Genomic DNA, 21,086 nt, shown 5'->3' with positions numbered 1-21,086 from the left:
TTTTAATCTCTCTATGCAAAACAGCAGAGCTGTAGAAATGGAGGAGGAATATCAAATGTAATGCAGACATACAGGACTTGTCCCACTGCTCCATTTTATGATTACATAATTTGCATATTCTGCTTTGTTTCTAAGATGATGAAGAGGAAGCTATTATTCATCATCAAACACGTGAACAAAAAATAGTACTTGAATTATACTTTTACACAGATTATATGTGGAAATAGGAAACAAACAAAAACTACAGTACAAATGAGAGTTTGCACTGGCAGTTTTCATTTGTTCTGTGGCCAGAGGAACAAATCAAGAACCACAGCTTTGGTCGCTCAGAGATTTGCTTTGACTGAAAGTTCCCCTGGGTTCTGCAGGGTCAGCAGCTCAGCCACCGTTTGCCTCACTTGTGTTGACTCTGAAAAAAGAAAACTGTGTGCTGTCAGGAGACGGGGCATCGCGGTGATGTCTGTATGTCCTGCTGCAGAGGAGCTTTCAGTTCAAACAGATCAGTGAAAAATCCAAGACTTTGCTGCTGATTGTCACGATAACCGACGCATTAACAGCTCACACAAGTGTACCAGTTAACAAATAAAAGCACGGGCAAAATTATAATAATTTATATCAAAATGGCGGGCTGTACAGTGGCGTAGTGGTTAGCACTTTCGCCTTGCAGCAAGAAGATCCCTGGTTCGCGTCCCGGCTTTCCCGGGATCTTTCTGCATGGAGTTTGCATGTTCTCCCTGTGCATGCGTGGGTTTTCTCCGGGTACTCCGGCTTCCTCCCACAGTCCAAAAATATGCTGAGGTTAATTGATTACTCTAAATTGCCCGTAGGTGTGAATGTGAGAGTGATTGTTTGTCTGTATATATGTAGCCCTGCGACAGACTGGCGACCTGTCCAGGGTGTCCCCTGCCTTCGCCCGAGTCAGCTGGGATAGGCTCCAGCACCCCCCGCGACCCTAGTGAGGATTAAGCGGTGTATAGATAATGGATGGATATATCAAAATGCTGTTTAGCATTCAAATTACTTCAAGCCGTAAAGAAACACGTCAGCATGAGGAATAAATGTACAGCAGATCAAGCTAGCTAGGTCCTTTACAGCAAAATAATGCATTTGATTCCATAATGTGTTCTCAGCATGACTGAATTCCTGCTTTTAATAAACTGCCATGCATTGAATGGATAAAACTGGTTGGCTTGGAACTCCCATGAAGTGTGATTTAGAAGACTGAGCTGTGGGTCAGTTAATGTTACAGCCCTGGAATGGTTAAAGGCATTTCAGGGCTAATCCTTTACACTTAGTAAAGGGCAACCCAGTACAACAAGCTGACAACAAATACTATCTTTGTGCAGCTCGTTTGTTGGGACGGGATCAAAGGAGACTCCAGTGTAATGTAATCTAGAGCAACAACCACACAGAGCACAGACTGGAATGAGCAGCTCTCTAACCAAGCCAAACATCAGAACCTTCAGAAAAAATTAAAGTCAGGCTTTGCCTGGTTGTTTTGCTATTAGATTGTATTGTACAACTGGTGTTTTTTAATCATGGCTGCTTTATGATGTGTAAATAATAGTGGACATGATGTGCACTTCTGCAATTTGGTGCAGTTTTGCACAATGTATGTGATATTTGAAAAATATTACTACTTCTTTAAGGGTTTTAAACTAGCAGACAGATTTAATGCAGAGTAGTAATGCAAGGAAAATAAGCTCTGACTGTTTGTTTGTGTGTCTTTGTCTGTTAGCAGTGGACCAAGTTTTCTTTTACGAATGGAAAAGCAGCAGGCCAAAGTTTGACAAGAAGTTAAAATATTAATACAAAAATTTTAAAATAGTGCTGAAATGTCAGAAATAAAAGCATTCTTGTGTTGGATTTTAGTGCAGTGCATTAAAAACTTTCATTATTTGTCAGAATCTGCCAAGTAAGTTTGCAAATATGAACTTTAGACATTTGGGGACATAAATTGGAAATGATAAAGAAGAAAAACCTCAGATTTGTATAGTAATAAATATACTTTCCACCACTGTCTTTGTGTGTGTGCATGCGCTTGTTTTGTTGTTTTGTGCTTAACCTCCTCTGCTGTACCATTCCATCCCTCTCACCTGTTCAACATGCGGCATTCCCCACAGACTCATGGGATTCTGCTCTCCTATGAATTGTGGGTGAGTGTGACTCAGCACTGCATGGCTTGTCTCTCTCGTTCCTCACTCGAACACCTTCTAGCACTCTGCAGTCCTCAAGTGTTCTCAGGCGACCTCTCCAATTGGATTTAATTTGTATTTTAACCCTTGCTCCAAAAAAAGCCTTCTGATCTCCAAATTGCAATCAAAGACATGCGACCCTGACTGAATGAAGTATAATGAGCAGAATGTGAGCTCCTCCTATGATCAGATCTTATTTTTCTGAAGCATGGATAAGACTAGAAAAGCACTCAGAGAGTGCAGTTCTCCGCCAAGGCTGTTCAGTTGACGTATCATTTCCGACGGATGAAATCTTTAATAAAAATGACCTGCGCTGAGCACAAGCATGTGTTATGCATGTGCATGTTATGTCTCGATACCAAATTGCGTGTAAATTACTCTTATAAAAGTCTGTTGATCAGTTCATCACTTTTGGCAAACCTTTGTTTTGCTGCTGTTAAAATAAGGGTTCCTTCCATGCTTTTATTTTGAAGACATATTTTTAAATGTTGCAGGCTTTTATTTTGTCACCATCCCAGCAGCACAGGAAGTGATTCTCTAAGAAGCCGTTTCTTGACATGACGAAGACGCTGCCAAAAAGTCAGAAAATTCAAATAAAGATGAAAGACAACGGTTCCAGCTGTTGCTGTCTAGCAAAGGATGTGTCTAAACTTAGAAGCAGCTGCAATGGAGACAAGCTCTTACTGTGAAGGAATGAGTGAAGGATAGGAAGGTGGATTTGTGTTCAAAATAAGGCTGACGGCTGAACTTAACGTGTCTGGCTGGGGTTTGCTACATTGCCTGACCTAAATATGTAGCAGATGGCAGGAATTGACGGGACTCAGAAACAGCCCACAGTTTAATCGTTTGTTCCTTGTATGGTTTCCAACTGATAAATCACAGTCAGTCTGTAGTAGGATGCAATCATGTGATCGTCAGCAGGTAACTGACACAGTGTTCACATCATGGTTACAGCGACATAGTGCTGGCTGCTATATCTGGCAATGGGAAATCTTTAACAAAGCTGTAGATCCAGACTATAAGCTGCATCACTGCCAAAATCTAATCACTTGGTCCTTGTGTCATTTCTGACCTTCTCTGAAAATTTCATCCAAATCTGTTGCTCTGTTTTTCAGTAATGTTTCACACAGACAGACAGATTCACATATTCACAGACAAAGGTACGCCGATCGTCACATAACTCCGCCGTTCCTTGACAGAGTAATTAAGGCTGGCCTCTAATTATAGGGATCAAAAGAAAGACTTTTTTTCTCTTCTGCTTAAAAGCTTCACTTAGAGGACACTGGATGGATAGGAGTGTGCACGCTCACAACTTTCCAACAACCCACTGAACAGCATTCACACTCATTAAAAAGCAAATAAATGTGTCAGAAAACCTTGCTCCCTTTGATTATTGGATCGCAGACGTTCACAAGCTGCCGTGTGAAAACGACGAGGAGTTTTTCAAGGAGCCGTCAGTCAAGTCAAGAGGGGCTTCTATGTGACTCCAAACTATGAAAACACATGACTCATATAGGCGTCAGTCATTTGGGTTCCTACAGCTGGAATGGAAAGTAATGGTGTCTTCGTGTTAGATTTTTTTATAGAACCATTCAGAGTTGGCATACAAAACCCATCCTAAAAAGACATTTTCTTTGTCTATTTTCCGTACAAAACTGCTTTTATTAGCTCAAACTGAGCAACTTTTTACTGCCGAGGAAGACCATGAATCAGTTTTGTCACAATTTACTTTGTTCTGACCCCCAGAGTTTGTACAATAAAGCCAGTATCATAAAAGAAGCACCGCAAACTGAGCATCCAGAATAATGTCAATTAGCTGACTGACTGGGACCAGACTGAGTTAATTGTTAAACCAGTCAAACAAAAACATCAAACCATCTCCTCATTTGTTCGTGCCATTCTGAGAATAATATATTTGAGTTGTAGTTTGTTTGTAAACAAAGCAATTTAAACACTAGAATTTTTTCAATTTTGTTAGATTTCTTTAATAATCTGCGGGTTTTACATTTATACCCCAAAACCCATTGATAGATTTGAAATGCATCTTACTTTTAATAAGTTGTCAAACGTACACCATTTAGCAGAGATACAAACTGAAAACAGAAAGACTTGGCAGACTTCAAACTTTCCAACAGGACTTGAATTCTTTGTCTGCGATGTTCTTCCAGGAAACTCAACCAGATACAAACTTAAAATCGTGCCCTTGAAAGGATGCACCATTTATAAAAGTTAACCAAAATGAAGTGTTTACCCTCACCAGATTTAGTAGAAAACAAGACACATGCGACCCTGGCTTACATCTCACAAATGTGAGCCTAACTCAGAAACTCAGCCGCACCCAGCAGTCATACGAAACATTCAGGGCTGTAGCAGCAGAACTAGGCTGAACTGCAGGCTGTGTTTACACAGAGCAGGAGGCAGGTGTGAATGGTAAAATATTTATAGTAAGTAGAGGTGTCATTTTTTTTTTCCAGCATTGGCAAAGAAAGTTGCACATGATGATTCCAAGTTTTTTCATTTTTGTAAAATAATGAAAGAACTGATGAATCCTCCTTGTTTTACTTCGCAGAAGACATTCTTCAGTTCTCTCAACTTCTAGCTAGGGCTGTGCTGTTTCCAGAAAGCTGTAGGAGTTTATTTTGCAGTGAGGGATAGGGTTAGGGTTTGTGCTTAACAGGAGCACAAAATAGCGTGGTCAGGTTTCACAGGATTGATCAGCATTCAACAAACTGTCATCTAGCGACCTAATTAAGACTTCAAACAGCAATGTGAAACAATATTCTCATCAGACTTCCAGATGTGGATCAGAAAATGTCCCCATGTTCCTGTAAAATCTCCACAGATGCTGTCATGTTCAAGTGGATGGAATGATGTTAATAATTTAGGCTGCATCATTTCCCCTTTTTTATGATTGGCCTCGTTTTCCTCTTTCTTTCAGGACAAGGAAGTAGTTTGATCTCCACAGACTGTTGTTCCATCCTCCTAATGTTTTTCTGTCGTTCTCTGGAACAGCATCAGTAACGTTGGCCCTATATGTGAGAGCAGTCCGACCAGCTCTGGCAGCGAAAGGAGCAAGACTGATGAGAGCAGGTATGTTTTCCTAACCCTGGTTAGGAAGGGTTAGGGTTACTCATGATTTAGCGTGGCAGAAATTATTTCAAACAGCACAATAACACATACAGTATTTTAGCCTGTGGTAAAACTTTAAATATCTTGCTCAAACTGCTAGAACACATCCAGATGTTTTCCACCGGATGGCCCCACTCATGACCCTGCAGTAGTTCCAATGTGAAAGGACAGTAGGTCTTTCTCAGGCATCAACAGTGGGAATAATTTTGAGTGAAAGCCGAAGCGTCGACGTTCACAACCTGCTGGCAATGTTTCAGGCTTCGCTGCTGCTTCAAATGACCTCAAATTCCCCTCTAGCTTTCACCAGATAATTCCCAGAGAATCCTCTTTGACATATCATGACTTTAAGACTTTTCTTCATGTAATGTAGCATGAAGTAGTCTGCAGTAATTGCAGCTAATGTAGCAGCACTTCAGGCAGCGACTACAGGGAACCACCATTACAAAGAGAAGAGCTATCATTCAGACGCTGAATGCTAATTAGCAGAACATGCTTAGACTGAGGTCTGACAAGTTTTATAACTGAATTTTAAAAGCATCATGAGGAGCAGAACAGATGCCAGTTGCTTACTATAATGATGTTACTGTATTGAATTACAAGGTGGTGTTGTGTAAGATAATGCCTGCACATGTGCGTATTTGGTACTGTTAGTGAATGGCTTAAGGTCACGAGGATTAAAGGTTTGAATGAAGCCATGCAGGAAACGACAGATTTTATTCTATATTTTTTACAAATTCCACAATAAGGGCCAAACCAACATTGTGTTTCCAAAATCCAAACTCTGTCAAAGAGATGTCTCTGTAACCCTCTCTGTAAAGACATGAATCTTCAAAAATATTCAATTCAGTTCAATCCAATTCAATTGCTATTTATATAGCGCCAATTACAGTCAAATTGTCTTGAGACGCTTTACAGAACCCATATGCCTGACCCCCAGAGCAAGCCAAAAGGCGACAGTGGCAAGGAAAACACCCTTTTAACAGGGAAAAAAAACCTCGAGCAGAACCCAGCTCTAATGCGGGGGGACCCATCTGCTGCTGGCCGGACGGGTTGAGGTGGGGGGGGCACAAGGACCGCAAAACACACAGTTTGACACATACATGATAAGACAGATGATACATGCAAAGTACAACTAACATGGAAACTAATTATAGTTTACTGCTATGGTGTACAGCTCTGGCATTAAATATACTACATATATAGCTGGTGGTAAATTCAAAAATATGTAGACGAGCAAATCAAGTATAGTGAGGGTGATGCAGAGTAGATTGATGGAAATGGGCAGCTGGAAGCAGTGGGCTGGAGGAAGGTCAGCAGCAGCAGCATCCCACAGATGGAGATTAGGCCAGTTGGTGGGAGAACCACCACAGATCTGAAGCATCCAGCTCTGGGATCAGGGACACTCGGAGAAAGGACACAGGGAGAAACAGAGTGAGTGTAATGCAATAATGGAACATATATTTATGGTATACCATTGTATATAATGCTAGATAGAGAAGGGCTCAGTGCATCCAGAGAGGTCCTCCAGCAGCCTAGTCCTATAGCAGCAGAACTAGGGGCAGAACTAAGGGACGTCCAAGAGGAAGACTCCAGCTGACCCCCTCAGGGTCCCCCAGTCAGTCCTAACTATAAGATTTGTCAAAAAGGAAGGTTTTAAGCCTGGTCTTAAAATTAGAGAGGGTGTCCGCCTCCAGAACCCAAACTGGGAGCTGGTTCCACAGGAGAGGAGCTGATAACTGAAGGCTCTGCCTCACATTCTACTTTTAGAGAGAAGTTACAGGTCACTTCTCCAAGTAAGCCTGCAGTCTGAGAGTGAAGAGTTCTGCTAGGATAATATGGTACTATCAGGTCTTTAAGATATGATGGAGATTGGTTGTTAAGAGCTTTATATGTCAGAAGAAGGATTTTGAATTCTATTCTACATTTCACAGGAAGCCAATGAAGAGAAACCAGCATAGGAGAAATATGATCTCTCTTGCTAACTCCCATCAGTACTCTGGCTGCAGCGTTCAGGATCAGCTGTAGATGTTTCAGAGAGCTATTGGGACAACCTGATAATAAGGAATTACAGTAGTCAAGCCTAGAAGTAACAAATGCATGGACTAGTTTTTCTGCATCACTCTGAGACAGGATGTTCCTGATTTTTACAATATTTCTCAGTTGGAAAAAGGAAGTCCTACAGATTTGTTTTATGTGTGAGTTAAAGGACATGTCCTGGTCAAAGATAACTCCGAGGTTCCTCACAGTAGTACTGGAGGCCAATGTAATGCCATCCAGAGTAACTATATGCTTTGAAAGCAATTTTCTAAGATGTTTGAGACGAAATACAATGACTTCAGTCTGGTCTGAATTTAGTATTATAGGTCATCCAGGTCTTTATGCCCTTAAGTCAATCTTGCAGTCTGGCTAGCTGATTAGTTTCATCTGGCTTCATAGATAAATACAATTGAGTGTCGTCAGCATAACAATGGAAATTAATACAGTGCTTCCTAATAATATTGCCTAAGGGAAGGATGAATAATGTGAACAGTATTGGTCCTAAGACAGAACCCTGGGGAACTCCATGATTAACCCTAGTATGCTCAGAAGAGTCATTGTTGACATGCACAAACTGGAACCTGTCTGATAAGTAGGATTTAAACCAGTCCAGTGCTGTCCCTTTAATGCCAATAGAATGTTCTAGTCGCTGTAATAAAAGTTTGTGGTCGATTGTATCGAATGCTGCACTAAGGTCCAATAAAATAAGTATAGAGACCAGTCCATTAACTGACGCTATGAGAAGGTCATTAGGAACTTTCACCAGAGCTGTTTCTGTGCTATGATGCACTCTGAAGCCTGACTGAAACTCTTCAAACAAGCTATTCCTTTGTAAATGTTCACATCATTGATTTGCAACTGTTCTTTCCAGAATTTTGGAGAGAAATGGGAAGTTAGAAATTGGTCTATAGTTGGCTAAAACATCTGGATCTAGAGTGGGCTTTTTAAGTAAAGGTTTGATTCCAGCAACCTTAAAAGCCTGTGGTACATAACCTGTTACTAGAGAGAGATTAATCAGATCTAACATTGAGGAATTGATTAAAGGTAAAGCCTCCTTGAACAGTCTAGTTGGGATAGGATCTAAAAGACATGTGGATGGTTTGGATGTAGAAACTATTGAAATTAGTTCAGAGAGATGTATGGGAGTGAAAAATATCCATAAATATCCATCTGGTCTTACAGCCAATTCTAAAGTATCTGTACTCGATGATACATCTGTGACATTTGCAGGAAGGGCCGGATACATTTTTTCTCTAATCATAATAATTTTATTTGTAAAGAAGCTCATGAAGTCGTCACTGCTCAAAGCTAAAGGAATACAAGTTTCAACAGAGCTCTGACTCTTTGTCAGCCTGGCTACAGTGCTGAAGAGAAACCTGGGGTTGTTCTTGTTTTCCTCTATTAAAGATGAATAGTATGTTGTCCTGGCATTACCAAGAGCTTTTTTATAAATTACTAGACTATTTTTCCAAGCTACATAAACTTCCTCTAAATTAGTGGAATACCACTTCCTTTCCAGCTTTCGGGACGCCTGCTTTAAAGTCCACAGCTGGGAATTCTACCAAGGAGCAGGTCCTCTCTGAGATAGAACTTTCTTTTTTACAGGTGCAACACTATCAAGTGTTGTACGCAGTGAGGCTGCAGCATTATTAACAAAATAATCCACTTCTGTGGGGGTAAAATTATAATATTTCCCTTCCATTTTATCAGTTAGTGGTGCTGAACTAAATAGAGAGGGTATTATTTCCTTAAATTTAGTCACCGAATTGTCAGACAGACATCTACTGTAATGATACTTATTCTTAACTCTTATACAATCTATTGTTGTAAATTGAAATGTTACCATAAAATGGTCAGAAAGAAGAGGGTTCCGGGGAAATACTGTTAACGGTTCGATTTCTATGCCATAAGTCAGAACGAGGTCAAGGGTGTGATTAAAACTATGAGTTGGTTTCTTTACATGCTGAGAAAACCCAATTGAGTCTAATATTGAATTAAAAGCAGTCGTAAGGCTGTCACTGTCCACGTCAACATGAATGTTAAAGTCACCCACAATAATCACTTTATCTGAACTGAGCACTAAATCAGATAAAAAGTCTGAGAATTGAGATAAAAACTCAGAGTAAGGAGCAGGAGGACGATATACAAAAACAAATAAAACTGGTTTCTGAGCTTTCAAATCTGGATGAGAGAGACTGAGAGTAAGATTTTCAAATGAACTGTAACTAGGTTTAGGTCTCTGGTTCATTTTTAAGCTAGAGAGGTAAATTGCTGCCACTCCTCCTCCTCGGCCTGTGATTGGAGGAACATGACAGTTAGTATGACTAGGAGGAGTTGATTCATTTAGACTAACATATTCTTCCTGCTGCAACCAGGTTTCAGTCAAACAGAACAAATCAATCTGGTTATCAGTTATCAAATCATTTACTAACAGAGATTTAGACGAGAGAGATCTAATATTTAACAGACCACATTTAATTGTCCTGTTTCTTCGCTCAGTTAAAATAGTGGTATTAATTTTTATTAGATTTTTATGGTTACTATGTCTTTTGTTTATTTTTGAATTGTTTAATTTATTGAATTTTGGTGGTTGGGGGACAGACACAGTCTCAATAAAGCTAACTGAATTACTGGAGGGTGACAGCTGAGAGGAAACTGCAGAGAGGTGTGGAAGACTACAACTCTGCATCCTGGTCTGAACTCTGGGTTGTCATGCTTTAGGAGTTCTAATAAAATCAGCCATATTTCTAGAAATGAGAGCTGCACCAGCCAAAGTGGGATGGATGCCATCTCTCCTAATCAGACCAGGTTTTCCCCAGCAAGAGCTCCAATTGTCTATAAAGCCAACGTCGTTTGCAGTACACCACATAGACATCCAGCGGCTAAACATATCATCGCTGGTCAGATCTGGCAGGGGTCCAGAGAAAACTATGGAGTCCGACATGATTTTGGCAAAGTTACACACTGATGCCACACTAATTTTGGTGACCTCCGATTGGCGTAACCGGGTGTCATTACCCAGGGATGAGAATTTTCCGCGGATCCGCGGAATTCCGAGTTTTTTTCCGCCGAAAGTATAATTTTTGTGAATCGTGTAAATCCATTGAGAAAATTGTAGGGGGGTAGGGGTAGGCAAGCGGCCGGCCGGCCGACGCGTCGCGAGCCGAGGCTTGTGATGACCATCCCGCCGCCGACATCTTTTGGCAACGCGCATTGCAAAATCAGATACAGCTGTGAGAACGGAAATCGGCATTGCTATCTGTAAACATCACTTGCTATTTATGTTAATGACAACATCCGCCTATTTTCGGCAGCAATTTGGCGCCAGTTTCATCTGATTGTTTCCTTCCACATGTTAAATTTCGCGGATATGCAAGCACACGATATTGTTGAGTTTTGATCATTTCTGGTGCGTGGATACGTATAGATCTATGGTATATAAACTGTGCCATTCCTTTGAACAACAAAATATTGGGGTATTAATATGTTGTATTAGAATTAAAATGAACAGGGTATAAATATGTTGCATTTAAAAGAACAGATTCCTTGAAAGGCATGAAACTCAAAAACTGAATGTACCATAAATGATAATGATCAAGTATCCCCTTGGTAGCCCACCAAATTGGGATATTGTTTTTTTTTTTTTTTTTTTTTTTTAAAAAAAAAAAACAAAAAAAACAGGTGAAATTCATTGAAGAAATTAATGGATTTGGGGTGTTGATTGCCTTATATATTCACTGTTAAAAGTCACCAGAGAATGCCATTTCTAAGTGAATTTTACAAAAATTTTCCGTGCCTTCGGCAGACATTTTCAGAGTTTTTTTTCCATTTGTCATTCTCATCCCTGATTACCGCCGACATGAATAACAATCTTACTGTATTTACGATTATCTTTAGCCAGCAGTTTCAAATTTTCTTCTATGTCGCCCGCTCTGGCCCCTGGGAGGCATTTTACTATGGTTGCTGGTGTCGCTAGCTTCACTTTTCTGACTATGGAGCTGCCAATGATACGAGCTGGTTTCTCAGCGGGTGTGTCGTTGAGTGGGGAAAAACGATTAGAAACGTGAAGCGGTTTGTGGTGTGCCGGGACAGCGGGCTTGAGCTTAGGACTACGTTTCCTACGAACTGTCACCCAGCTACCCTGACTTCCCGGCTGCTCGGGAGCTGCTAGGGGACGGCTAGCAGAAGCTAGAGCCGGGAGTGCCTGCAACATGGCGGAGTAGAGAGCGGTCAAACTTACGGTGGGCTCTGATGCTAACTTGATTTGAAACCTTCTAACCTGGATTGATATTTACAAAGTGCAACGATTGTTAAGCTTATATAAAAACGTCGACTTTTAAGTTCTGCATTGCTAGTTTTCTAGGAGCTTTTTCATTTTTCTGCGTGAGTGATGCATGCTACTAGCAAGGATCACGGTTACTCCCGCCTAGCCGCTTTGCAACAGGCTTGTGATGACGATGATACTGAATGGATGGAACAGCAAGAACTTCAACGTGAATCTACACTGAAGGTAGACACCCAAGATTCTTCACAAACGGGTCGCCAACACACGCCGATTAAGAGCCCGAACCCCAAAAAGAAAAAGAGCTCGTCTAACGAGCCCCATCCTGCAGCATCATCGACAAGTGGGAATCATGGCGGCGGAGAGGACGACGTATCCAACTCTGCCCTCTATACTGTCATTATGAAGCTGTCCCGAAAACTCGACACCCAAGGTGAACAACTGCTTGCGATGGACTGGAGATTTCAAGAAAACACGGAGGCTGTTCTGAAAGTGAAAGAATCTGTCGATGTCAATACTGCTGCTGTGAAAGATCTTTCCGAAGAAGTGAACCAGCTCAAAACAAAGGTTACCGCGCTTCAAAAAGAAAACGTCGCCCTGAAAGAGATGTGTTTGGAGCACGCAAGATACAAGCATAAATGGAATCTTCGACTCAACGGTGTACCAGAGAAAGAAGGGGAAAACATAAGGGGAGAAGTTATTAACATCCTAAAAGAAGTTATCCCCGTGAGCCAAGAGCAACTCCAATATGCAGTGGATACAGTACATCGTTTGGGCCAGAAGAAGGGAGCGAATGGTCGACCCAGGCAGATTATCATGCAGTTCGCTCAGAGAACCGTGCGCGACCTGGTATGGGGGATGTCAAAAGATGCAAGAATCTGCAAAGAGAGGAATATCCAATTCAAGCAGGATTTTTGCAAAGAAGATCGCGAGTCCCGCCTCCGTCTCTACCCTCGAGTGGCAGAAGCAAAGAAGAGGGGAATCAAAGCTTATCTGAAGGATGGATACGCTGTCATTGATGGCTGTATTGTGAAGGACTAAGATGAAGTCTTCATAGAGTGAGCCTGTTCACACTTAAAGGACAATGATAAGCTAGGACTGTTCTAATGTGTTGAAGATAAAGCCAAGATTTTTTGCACTATTTTCAAAAAGGTATGTACTTTTATGAGCCCACCATTTGTTTCTGAACGCATTTGGCTACGTTTATGGTATTATCCGTTTTATCTTTAAATGTTCGAGGTTTAAGAAATGGCACTAAGCGCAAGGCAATTTTTCTATTTTGCAAGGAACAACCTAAAGTTAATTGTTTTTTCTTCCAAGAGACACACTCTGTGAAAGATGATTTAAGTTTTTGGAAACAACAATGGGGCAGTGGTGATATTTTCTTTTCACATGGTACATCTCATTCAGCAGGTGTTGCTATCTTTCTTAACAGATTTGAGGGTAAAGTCTTAGATCAAAGATGTGACAGTGAAGGTCATTGGTTAATGCTCAATGTTGAAGTTAATGACATAAGATATATTTTGGTCAATGTATATGGATTTAATAACAGGACTAAAAATAAAATGTTATTTGCACATTTGAAAGATATGATTGAAGATTGGATACAAATGTTTTCAACAGAAAAAGTCATTGTAGGAGGAGATTTTAATGTGGTTCCTACTGAGTCTGAGGACAGATATCCTTCATTGCCCAATCAAAAGTACTTCAATTATGTGATAACAGACTTTGCTAATCCCCTGAACCTTGTTGATATCTGGCGCATAAAAAACCCGGACAAGATTCAATATACATGGAGTAACAACGCAGAACGCTACCAATGCTCCAGAATTGATTATTGGCTGGTATCTAATAGCCTTGAACCAGTGACCTCAAGTTGTAACATTCTTCCTTCTCCCCTTACTGACCATTGTGCCACTACGCTATTAATTTTAACTAGTAATGAAACCCAAAATTCGAGAACCTCTCACTGGAAATTTAATAGTAGCCTATTAAAAAATTCTCACTTCTGTGACAGAATTAAGGCTCTGATTGCTGAAATTAAAGAAATGACTGAACTCACTCCTAGTGGAAAGTGGGAATGGCTGAAATTTAATGTCAAGAAAATTAGTATTGAAGAAGGTAAAGCAATAGCGAGGATGAGGAAACAAATTCAGGCTCAGATTATTTCCAAAATTAACTCACTAAATAGTTTGCAGCAATCAAGTGAAGAAAACCATCTTGAATTAAATGATTTGCAAACCAAATTGGATAATTTTTACACAGAAAAAGCCAAAGGTGCTTTTGTTCGCTCCAGAGCAAAATGGATTGAAGATGGAGAGAAGAATACTAACTACTTCTTTAACTTGGAAAAGAATAGACAGAGTAAGAAAAACATACATAAACTACATATCAATGGTGTTTTAATTGACAAACAAGATGATATTAATAGTCACATTACAAAGTTTTACAAAACCTTATACAAAACAAACTTCTCGAGTCAGAATATTACAACCTTCTTTGATTGTGTTAAAGATAAAATCCCTCTGATAGACAAACAATTTAAAAACTTAACTGAATCTGATATTTCTCTTAATGAACTAAATGCTGCAATTAAACAGATGGCTGACGGTAAATCGCCTGGCCCTGACGGGATTACAGTAGAGTTTTACAAATTTTTCTGGAATGAGATAAATGAACTGCTTTTAGAAACCCTTAAAGAATGCATTAACAAACAAATGCTATCCCCAACAATGAAAAGAGGTATAATTTCCCTATTACCTAAACCGAATAAGGACACTTTATTATTAGATAATTGGAGGCCAATTACACTTCTTTGTTGTGATTACAAACTACTAGCACATGTGTATGCAAATCGTTTAAAAACGGGTATAACTCAAATAATAGATGAAACTCAATCAGCTTTCATAAAGGGTCGGCATATCCATCATCATACACGCTTAGTTTTAGATATTCTAGATTATAACTATGCCGTCCCTCAGGACAGTCTTATTCTGTTTCTTGATTTTTTCAAGGCTTTCGACTCCTTAGAGCATCCTTTTCTTCTCAGGACACTTAAAACCTTTGGCTTTGGACCTAAATTTTGTAGTGTTGTTCAGATGTTGTATAAAGACATAAAGAGTAGTGTTGCCCTCAGTCAAGGTCTTTCTGATAGCTTTTCAGTAAATAGAGGCATACGCCAGGGCTGCCCAATTAGTCCTATATTATTCATTATGGCAGCGGAGCTTTTGGCTATCCTTCTCAAAAATTCAATGGATATTGAGGGTATAAATATTTTTGATAAAAAAATTATCATTAGTCAATTTGCTGATGATACAGCCTTATTTCTTAAGAATGAACATATGATTCCTTTAGCTGTTAACAAAATAAATGTGTTTTCAAAAGCATCCGGACTAACTTTAAATTTACGTAAATGTGAGATTTTGCCTGTACATCATTGTAATCTAAAAAATATTGAAAGCATTCCAGTTAAAAATGAAGTTAAATACCTTGGATTGATAATCACAAAAAACGGTGCTGAAAGGGAAAATGCAAACATTTTACCTAGATTGAATGATGTTAAAAAAGTTTTTAATCATTGGCTGAGTAGAGATCTGTCAATTTTGGGGCGTATATTGCTATCTAAAGCAGAAGGTCTCTCGAGACTCACTTACCCCTGCCACTCAATCTTTACTTCTAATAAAACAATACAGACATCCAACTCCATCATTTTTAATTTCATTTGGAGGAATAAAACTCATTATATTCGAAAAAGTCAACTGGTAAAAGATTATGAATATGGAGGTTTAAAAGCATTAAACTTTGAATCCATTATTGCTGCGTTCAGAGTTAAATGGCTGAAAGAATGTTTGTCCTTATCTGACTCTTTATGGTACCACATTCCAAATAAGCTATTTAAGAAGGTTGGAGGTTTAGATTTTCTTCTTAGGTGTGATTTCGACCTCTCCAAACTACCTTTAAAGATATCCCCTTTTCATAGGCAAGCGCTTCAATTTGGGAAATTGCTTTTTACCCATAACTTCACTCCTCACAACACAGTGTTGTGGAATAATAGAGTAATCACTATCAACAAGAAATCTTTATTCAAATCAGACTGGTATGAAAATGGTGTATGTTTCTTACTTGACTTGATGCAATCGGATGGTCATCTGTTATCCTATGAAAACTTTGTCAGTAGATTTAGAATTAAAGTCACTTGTAAAGGGTTTGACAAAGTATGCAAGGCTATACCTACACCGTTACTTAGAATGATTCAAAATATATTACTTTATTCATCAATCAAAACATGCTTGACATCACTAGCCATTGACCACATCAATCTGTTGGATAAGAAATGTAATAATAAATGGGTTAGTCGGACATTCAACCAATTAAACTTTTGCAACTTCAATTGTAATACTCGACAAGATTTAAAAAGTTCTTTAAAAAAAAAACCTTTTACTTTCTATCTGTCATATCCTGTCACGCCTAAAATGAAAGAGACACATTTTAAAATTATTTCTGGTATATATCCTGTTTCTGATTTTCTACATAAGCGTTTCCATTTTGAACTGGAAGAACTCTGTACTTTTTGCTCAGCTGAAAAAGAGACAATTGAACATCTATTTTTCAACTGTCAACATGCTATGGACTTCTGGACTGCTATACATGGTTGGATATCATTACAAATTCCTAATGTACCCCCTTTTATTTTGAATGATGTCATCTATTATATGGACAATCTGGAATCGACAATTTCAGACACTGTTAATTTTGTTATTATAATGGGTAAATTTTTTATTCATACCTGTAAATGGAGAAGCTCCACTCCTATTTTTGCTGTATTTCTAAACTATTTCTCAGAGTACTTCAAGTCTTTAAAATTTGCCTGTGATATAAACAAGAAATCCTCAGTATTATATAATAGTATCAAAAGATCCTTGCTTTTTTAACTAAATAAGTGTAATACCTTGCCTTAGTGTGCCTAACTTTAAAAAAAAAGAACGAAAAAAAACTGTTCTCCACTTGTTCTCTCAAGATGTATGTTACAATTCTGTGAACTGTCTTGAACTGTACATACTTCAACTAATAAAAAAAAAAAAAAAAAAAAAAAAAAGGCTAGCAGAAGCTACACTAGCAGCTATGCTATTCCGCACCGGCTAAGGGGGCCTGGCTAACAGCTAGCGGGGTGTTTTCCATGGTGCGGAGCCGCGCTTTCAATTCAGAGAGCCTCGCCTCCAAAGCTACAAAGAGACTGCATTTATTACAGGTATCGTTATCACTAAAGGAGGCAGAGGAGTAACTAAACATGTGAAACACTGAGCAGGAAAGAGAAGGAGAGGAAGAGGGAGAAGCCATGCTAACTGCTAAGTGCTAGGCTAGCGGACAGAGATAACAGATTAACTTAGAATTAAGTACTGAGAAGGTGCTTGAAGAAAACGAGTGTATGTTACGATTCAAATATTACCGCTACACACAGATTTAATGAATATCAAATTAGATGGAGTGGATAAGCTACAACAGTCACAGAACACAACACCGCGCTACAACAGGAAGTGACGCAATACGCTCACCGTAACGTCAGCAGGATCCAAGAGGAGTTGCACAGAGTTACATATATTTTATTTTATATTCAACAACTGCAGTTTTTAGCAAATGCTGCTCAGTTCAGAGTAAAAAATGTATTTCTTGGGAGCGATTTTCAGGCATGGATTCACACGCATTTGGTTTACTGTACAGGATGATTTAATAGGGTTGACTCAAACTGTGGTGGTGCCCATGTTTATCACAATGACAGAATGAGTTCCCACTGCAACAGAGTGGCTTATTGTCTTCAAAGGACAACAAAGCTCTGCGTTAACAGAAATGTGCTATTTTAGGTCGAATACAGAAGCCATACTGGTCGGTGGATCCAGCTGGCTGTTCGTTTCTTCATCACAGCCAACTTTACTGTGTTGGTTCTCTCATTGTTCTAACAGTTCTGTTTTTGGTGAGAATGCACAACACTGGATGTTTGGCGGTGTCCAATATGCCGATATCTCCCAACTCATTTTGGCCAATTGCAGATACAGATGTATACAAATATATTTTTTCTGCCTAATTACAGAAAAAATATATCCGCTCCTCCTGTCTCTCTTGTAATGGAATTGACATTCTATTAAACCTTCTCTTATTGTGAAAGCCCATTGTCAGACAAAAAATAGAACACAAGTACACAATGACTTGTCCAGTAACTACTTTAACTTTTATGTAAAATCTGGCAAATTTAGTTTTAGAATCTGAATTAGCTTCATTGACCAAATTATGTACAAGAAATTTGACTCTAGTAGACCCAATTTAACTGATATATTTTTGACTAATAACATTCCCGTTCCCAACAGGCCAGTAGTGACCTGGGCAGACTTTCTAAGGGAGAGTGCCATCTTTATTCTGGCTGCACGGCCCAATAGTTCTGCCATGCACATCCAGCTGCCTCTATAGTCCAGGATCTCTGCACTCAGCAGAGAAAGGGAGAGATCGAGGGAGCACCCTATAGTCTACAGATGAGCGAGGGAAAAGACCGACATGCTGACACCACGACACAAGGATGGCAGACCGGATGAAGCACCGAGAGGAAGATCAAGCCATCGACAGCATCTCTCCCCCTCTGCCTCACCTCGACACCACAACACTGACGACTGACAAGCCGACGACAGCTGCTGGGTCCCAAACTCCAAAAAACCCGACAGCTACCTACAAATTTGAGAGAACAGAACGAGGAAGAACAACCACCCACTCGCAACTAGTCGGTCTGGGATGTTTATGAAAACTTTGAATATCAGTCAGACAGGCTCCAGACTGGACCTCCAGCTTCGTGACACACCTTTCCCAGTGGGTCCATTAGTGTGACAGGCTGTTACTCTTTCAAGTATTCAATCCTTTCAGGCCTCATTGTGTCCTAATAATATCTCCATGATACTCCAATGGGATTGTGTTATTCACCATTAAAATTGTTAATCCTGCTGCACAGAGGCACATGCAAATTCCTTATTGATTTCAGGGAGGAGATGAACCCCTACAGGTACATTATCAGAACATATAGCAAACAAGAATGAAAGCTACCTGCATACATTATAAGAGGACTGCTATACATGCCAGTATTAATTATTATTATTATTATGCATTAAAAGGCTGTATTTATTCCTGTATCCTATGATATATCCTCTGTTTCCCCCATTTTCCGTGTTCTTCTGACATACTAACTGTGAAAAAGGATGTTAATGAAAGCTAACCCTGTAAGTGACATGTATATTCTGCCATATATTTGTTCCTGTTCCTGTTCTTGTTCTTGCACTTTGACGAGGTGGAAACATCCGCTCCTCCTGTCCTGATGTCATTACTTGCACTGCAGGAATGAGTTGTATCTAGTTGGACTGTTGTGTGAATAACCACTGTACTGAAATACTGAAAGACAATGTGAGGTCTGGAGCAAATATTCGTCCTTTGTTAATATGCAGAAGCACTGTTTAAAGGAATTGCTATGGAAAACATGTTGGAAATTCTCTGATGTTACAGGTTATAAATTAATTGCACATGAAACTACCCCTAGAATCACTGGAAACATAACTGTAGGACTTCATGTAGTGTTTATGCCATGTAACGAAGGTTCTATGCCAGGTCGTCCTAGTGAATAAAGTATGGTAATGACATGAAACTTGTGTCACAATGCTGAAATAAATGCATGGCATTCAGACTCCTTTGGAATCTTGGGTGTGTGTACATTTCTAGGGCCTTATCTAGAATAATACAGATATTTTGGGCCTCTCATACATGTTAAGTAACTCAAGCTGAGATTTTTTCAAACATTTCTAAAACAACAACTCTTGAATTTCTTCTTGTGCATTTGTTTGACATGTAAAATACTAGTTTTCTTAAGTTTGGTCTTCACTGATAGATACTACAATGCTATGCTAACCAAATGCTAAATTTATGGCATCTTAATCTGGAATTGCTACACCACTTCACAAGCACACTAAAGCCACTGCATCTGCTGAACACAACATTTGGTCCATGGTATCCACAATTTAAAGTCTACAGAAACAAAGAAGTTGCAGAATTTTGTTTTCTAGTAGTTGATGAATTGTTGGTGTAAACTGACCTGACATGTTTGTTAGTCGATGTACATGTACACAGAATTTATTTTTCTTTTTTATTCAGGTGGAAGGGGAAGACAGCGGTCAGAAGAATCATCTATTACGGTTAGCGTTTGAACAACACAAAACTATCACTCAAAAAAATCTGATATAGAAATATTTACTATGGGGATGGGGCACATGGCTTCAATAAAACACTACACCCAGTATACACAGTACACAGTATATAAAATCTGAAATAATCACACTATTGTTCAATGCAATTACAATATGAATGGAAATTTTCCATTTGGCAATATAACTTTATAAAATAACATGAACAATCGGATTTGAAGTGCATTCTGTGTACCTTTCATAGCATCACAAACTTTAACTTGGTTACCAGAAACACAGTATTTTCCTACTTATGATGTTTATTTGTGTATGCATTTCTAAGATACTGAAGAATGTGACGTATATTTAGACCTTCGTTTAGAAAAAGCAGTGAAAAAGTTAGAGACAGCGAGACAATATAACCAAACAGGTAAAAACATATTTAAAGAGACAGTAATATTTGAGGCAATGTGAAGTGAGTGGTCTTTAAAAAAAAAGTTTGCAAAAGCCTAAACTTCATGAGAGAAAAACACAACAATGGTGGTAATGAAAGGAGACTTTTCACCACAGTTTAGATTAACACTCACTAAGTTCTGATCCATATTCTGTTTGAAGACATTTACACTCCAGACAAACTTCTATGGCTTCATTAGCCAAACTCATTATTTGTTCCTTTGCTATTAAAATGGAGGTACACTGTTTGAAAAGAATGTGTTGCTTGTGAGCATCCAAACCACTGAACAAACAGGATGTAATTACAGCACATATGAAGACATGGCGACTGTCTCACTTCATATTTAAGGAATACCTAATTATTAGTGGGCAGTCCAAGCACCATCCCAAGCGCTCTGATTTAAAATACAAAAATCCTTCATAAATACTTGGATAAAGCAATGCATTCAGACTCAGAAACTCTTCATCAGGGTGTAGACGACAAGTTTTGCATGAAGCAGTCATGGCTCAAGTCACATGACGGGAATCCTGCCACTGCCAGAGCTCCTGATTTCTGTCATTTGTCATCAGTTTTGCAGCTTTATTTATCTTGCTCAGTGCTTTATTTCCTATTTTTTTAAAAATTTAATTCCATTTTCAGACTATGAAACTAGCACTAACTAAATCTTCCCTGCAATACATGAACAATGTGGATTAACAGATGATAAAGATGCTGACTTTTTGCCCATAATGTGCAGATTTAGCCTTCTACCATCATATAATGCCAAAAAAAAAAAAAAAAAATCA

The 21,086-nt window shown here is 39.1% G+C and overlaps 1 protein-coding gene across 4 annotated transcripts in view; it reads left to right on the top strand.

Annotated features, from left to right (window-relative positions):
• Positions 1–19,354, top strand: part of phf24 (PHD finger protein 24) — a 51,335-nt gene extending 31,981 nt beyond the window's left edge. For 2 of the 4 annotated variants that reach the window (XM_023294441.3, XM_055019312.1), the window contains exons 7-9: positions 2,124–2,156; positions 5,208–5,285; positions 18,003–19,354. In XM_023294441.3, the coding sequence (XP_023150209.1) occupies positions 2,124–2,156; positions 5,208–5,285; positions 18,003–18,102 (211 nt within the window). In that variant the 3' untranslated portion in view covers positions 18,103–19,354. The remainder of the gene's footprint in view (positions 1–2,123; positions 2,157–5,207; positions 5,286–18,002) is intronic. The other 2 variants (XM_055019310.1, XM_055019311.1) reach the window with 2 other exon arrangements.
• The last annotated feature ends 1,732 nt before the right edge of the window (positions 19,355–21,086 follow it).

Source organism: Amphiprion ocellaris, chromosome 17, assembly GCF_022539595.1.
Source record: "Amphiprion ocellaris isolate individual 3 ecotype Okinawa chromosome 17, ASM2253959v1, whole genome shotgun sequence".
Lineage (NCBI taxonomy): Eukaryota > Metazoa > Chordata > Actinopteri > Pomacentridae > Amphiprion > Amphiprion ocellaris.
Note: the sequence above shows the minus strand (reverse complement) of the source record. Positions and strands in the feature narration are given on the sequence as shown.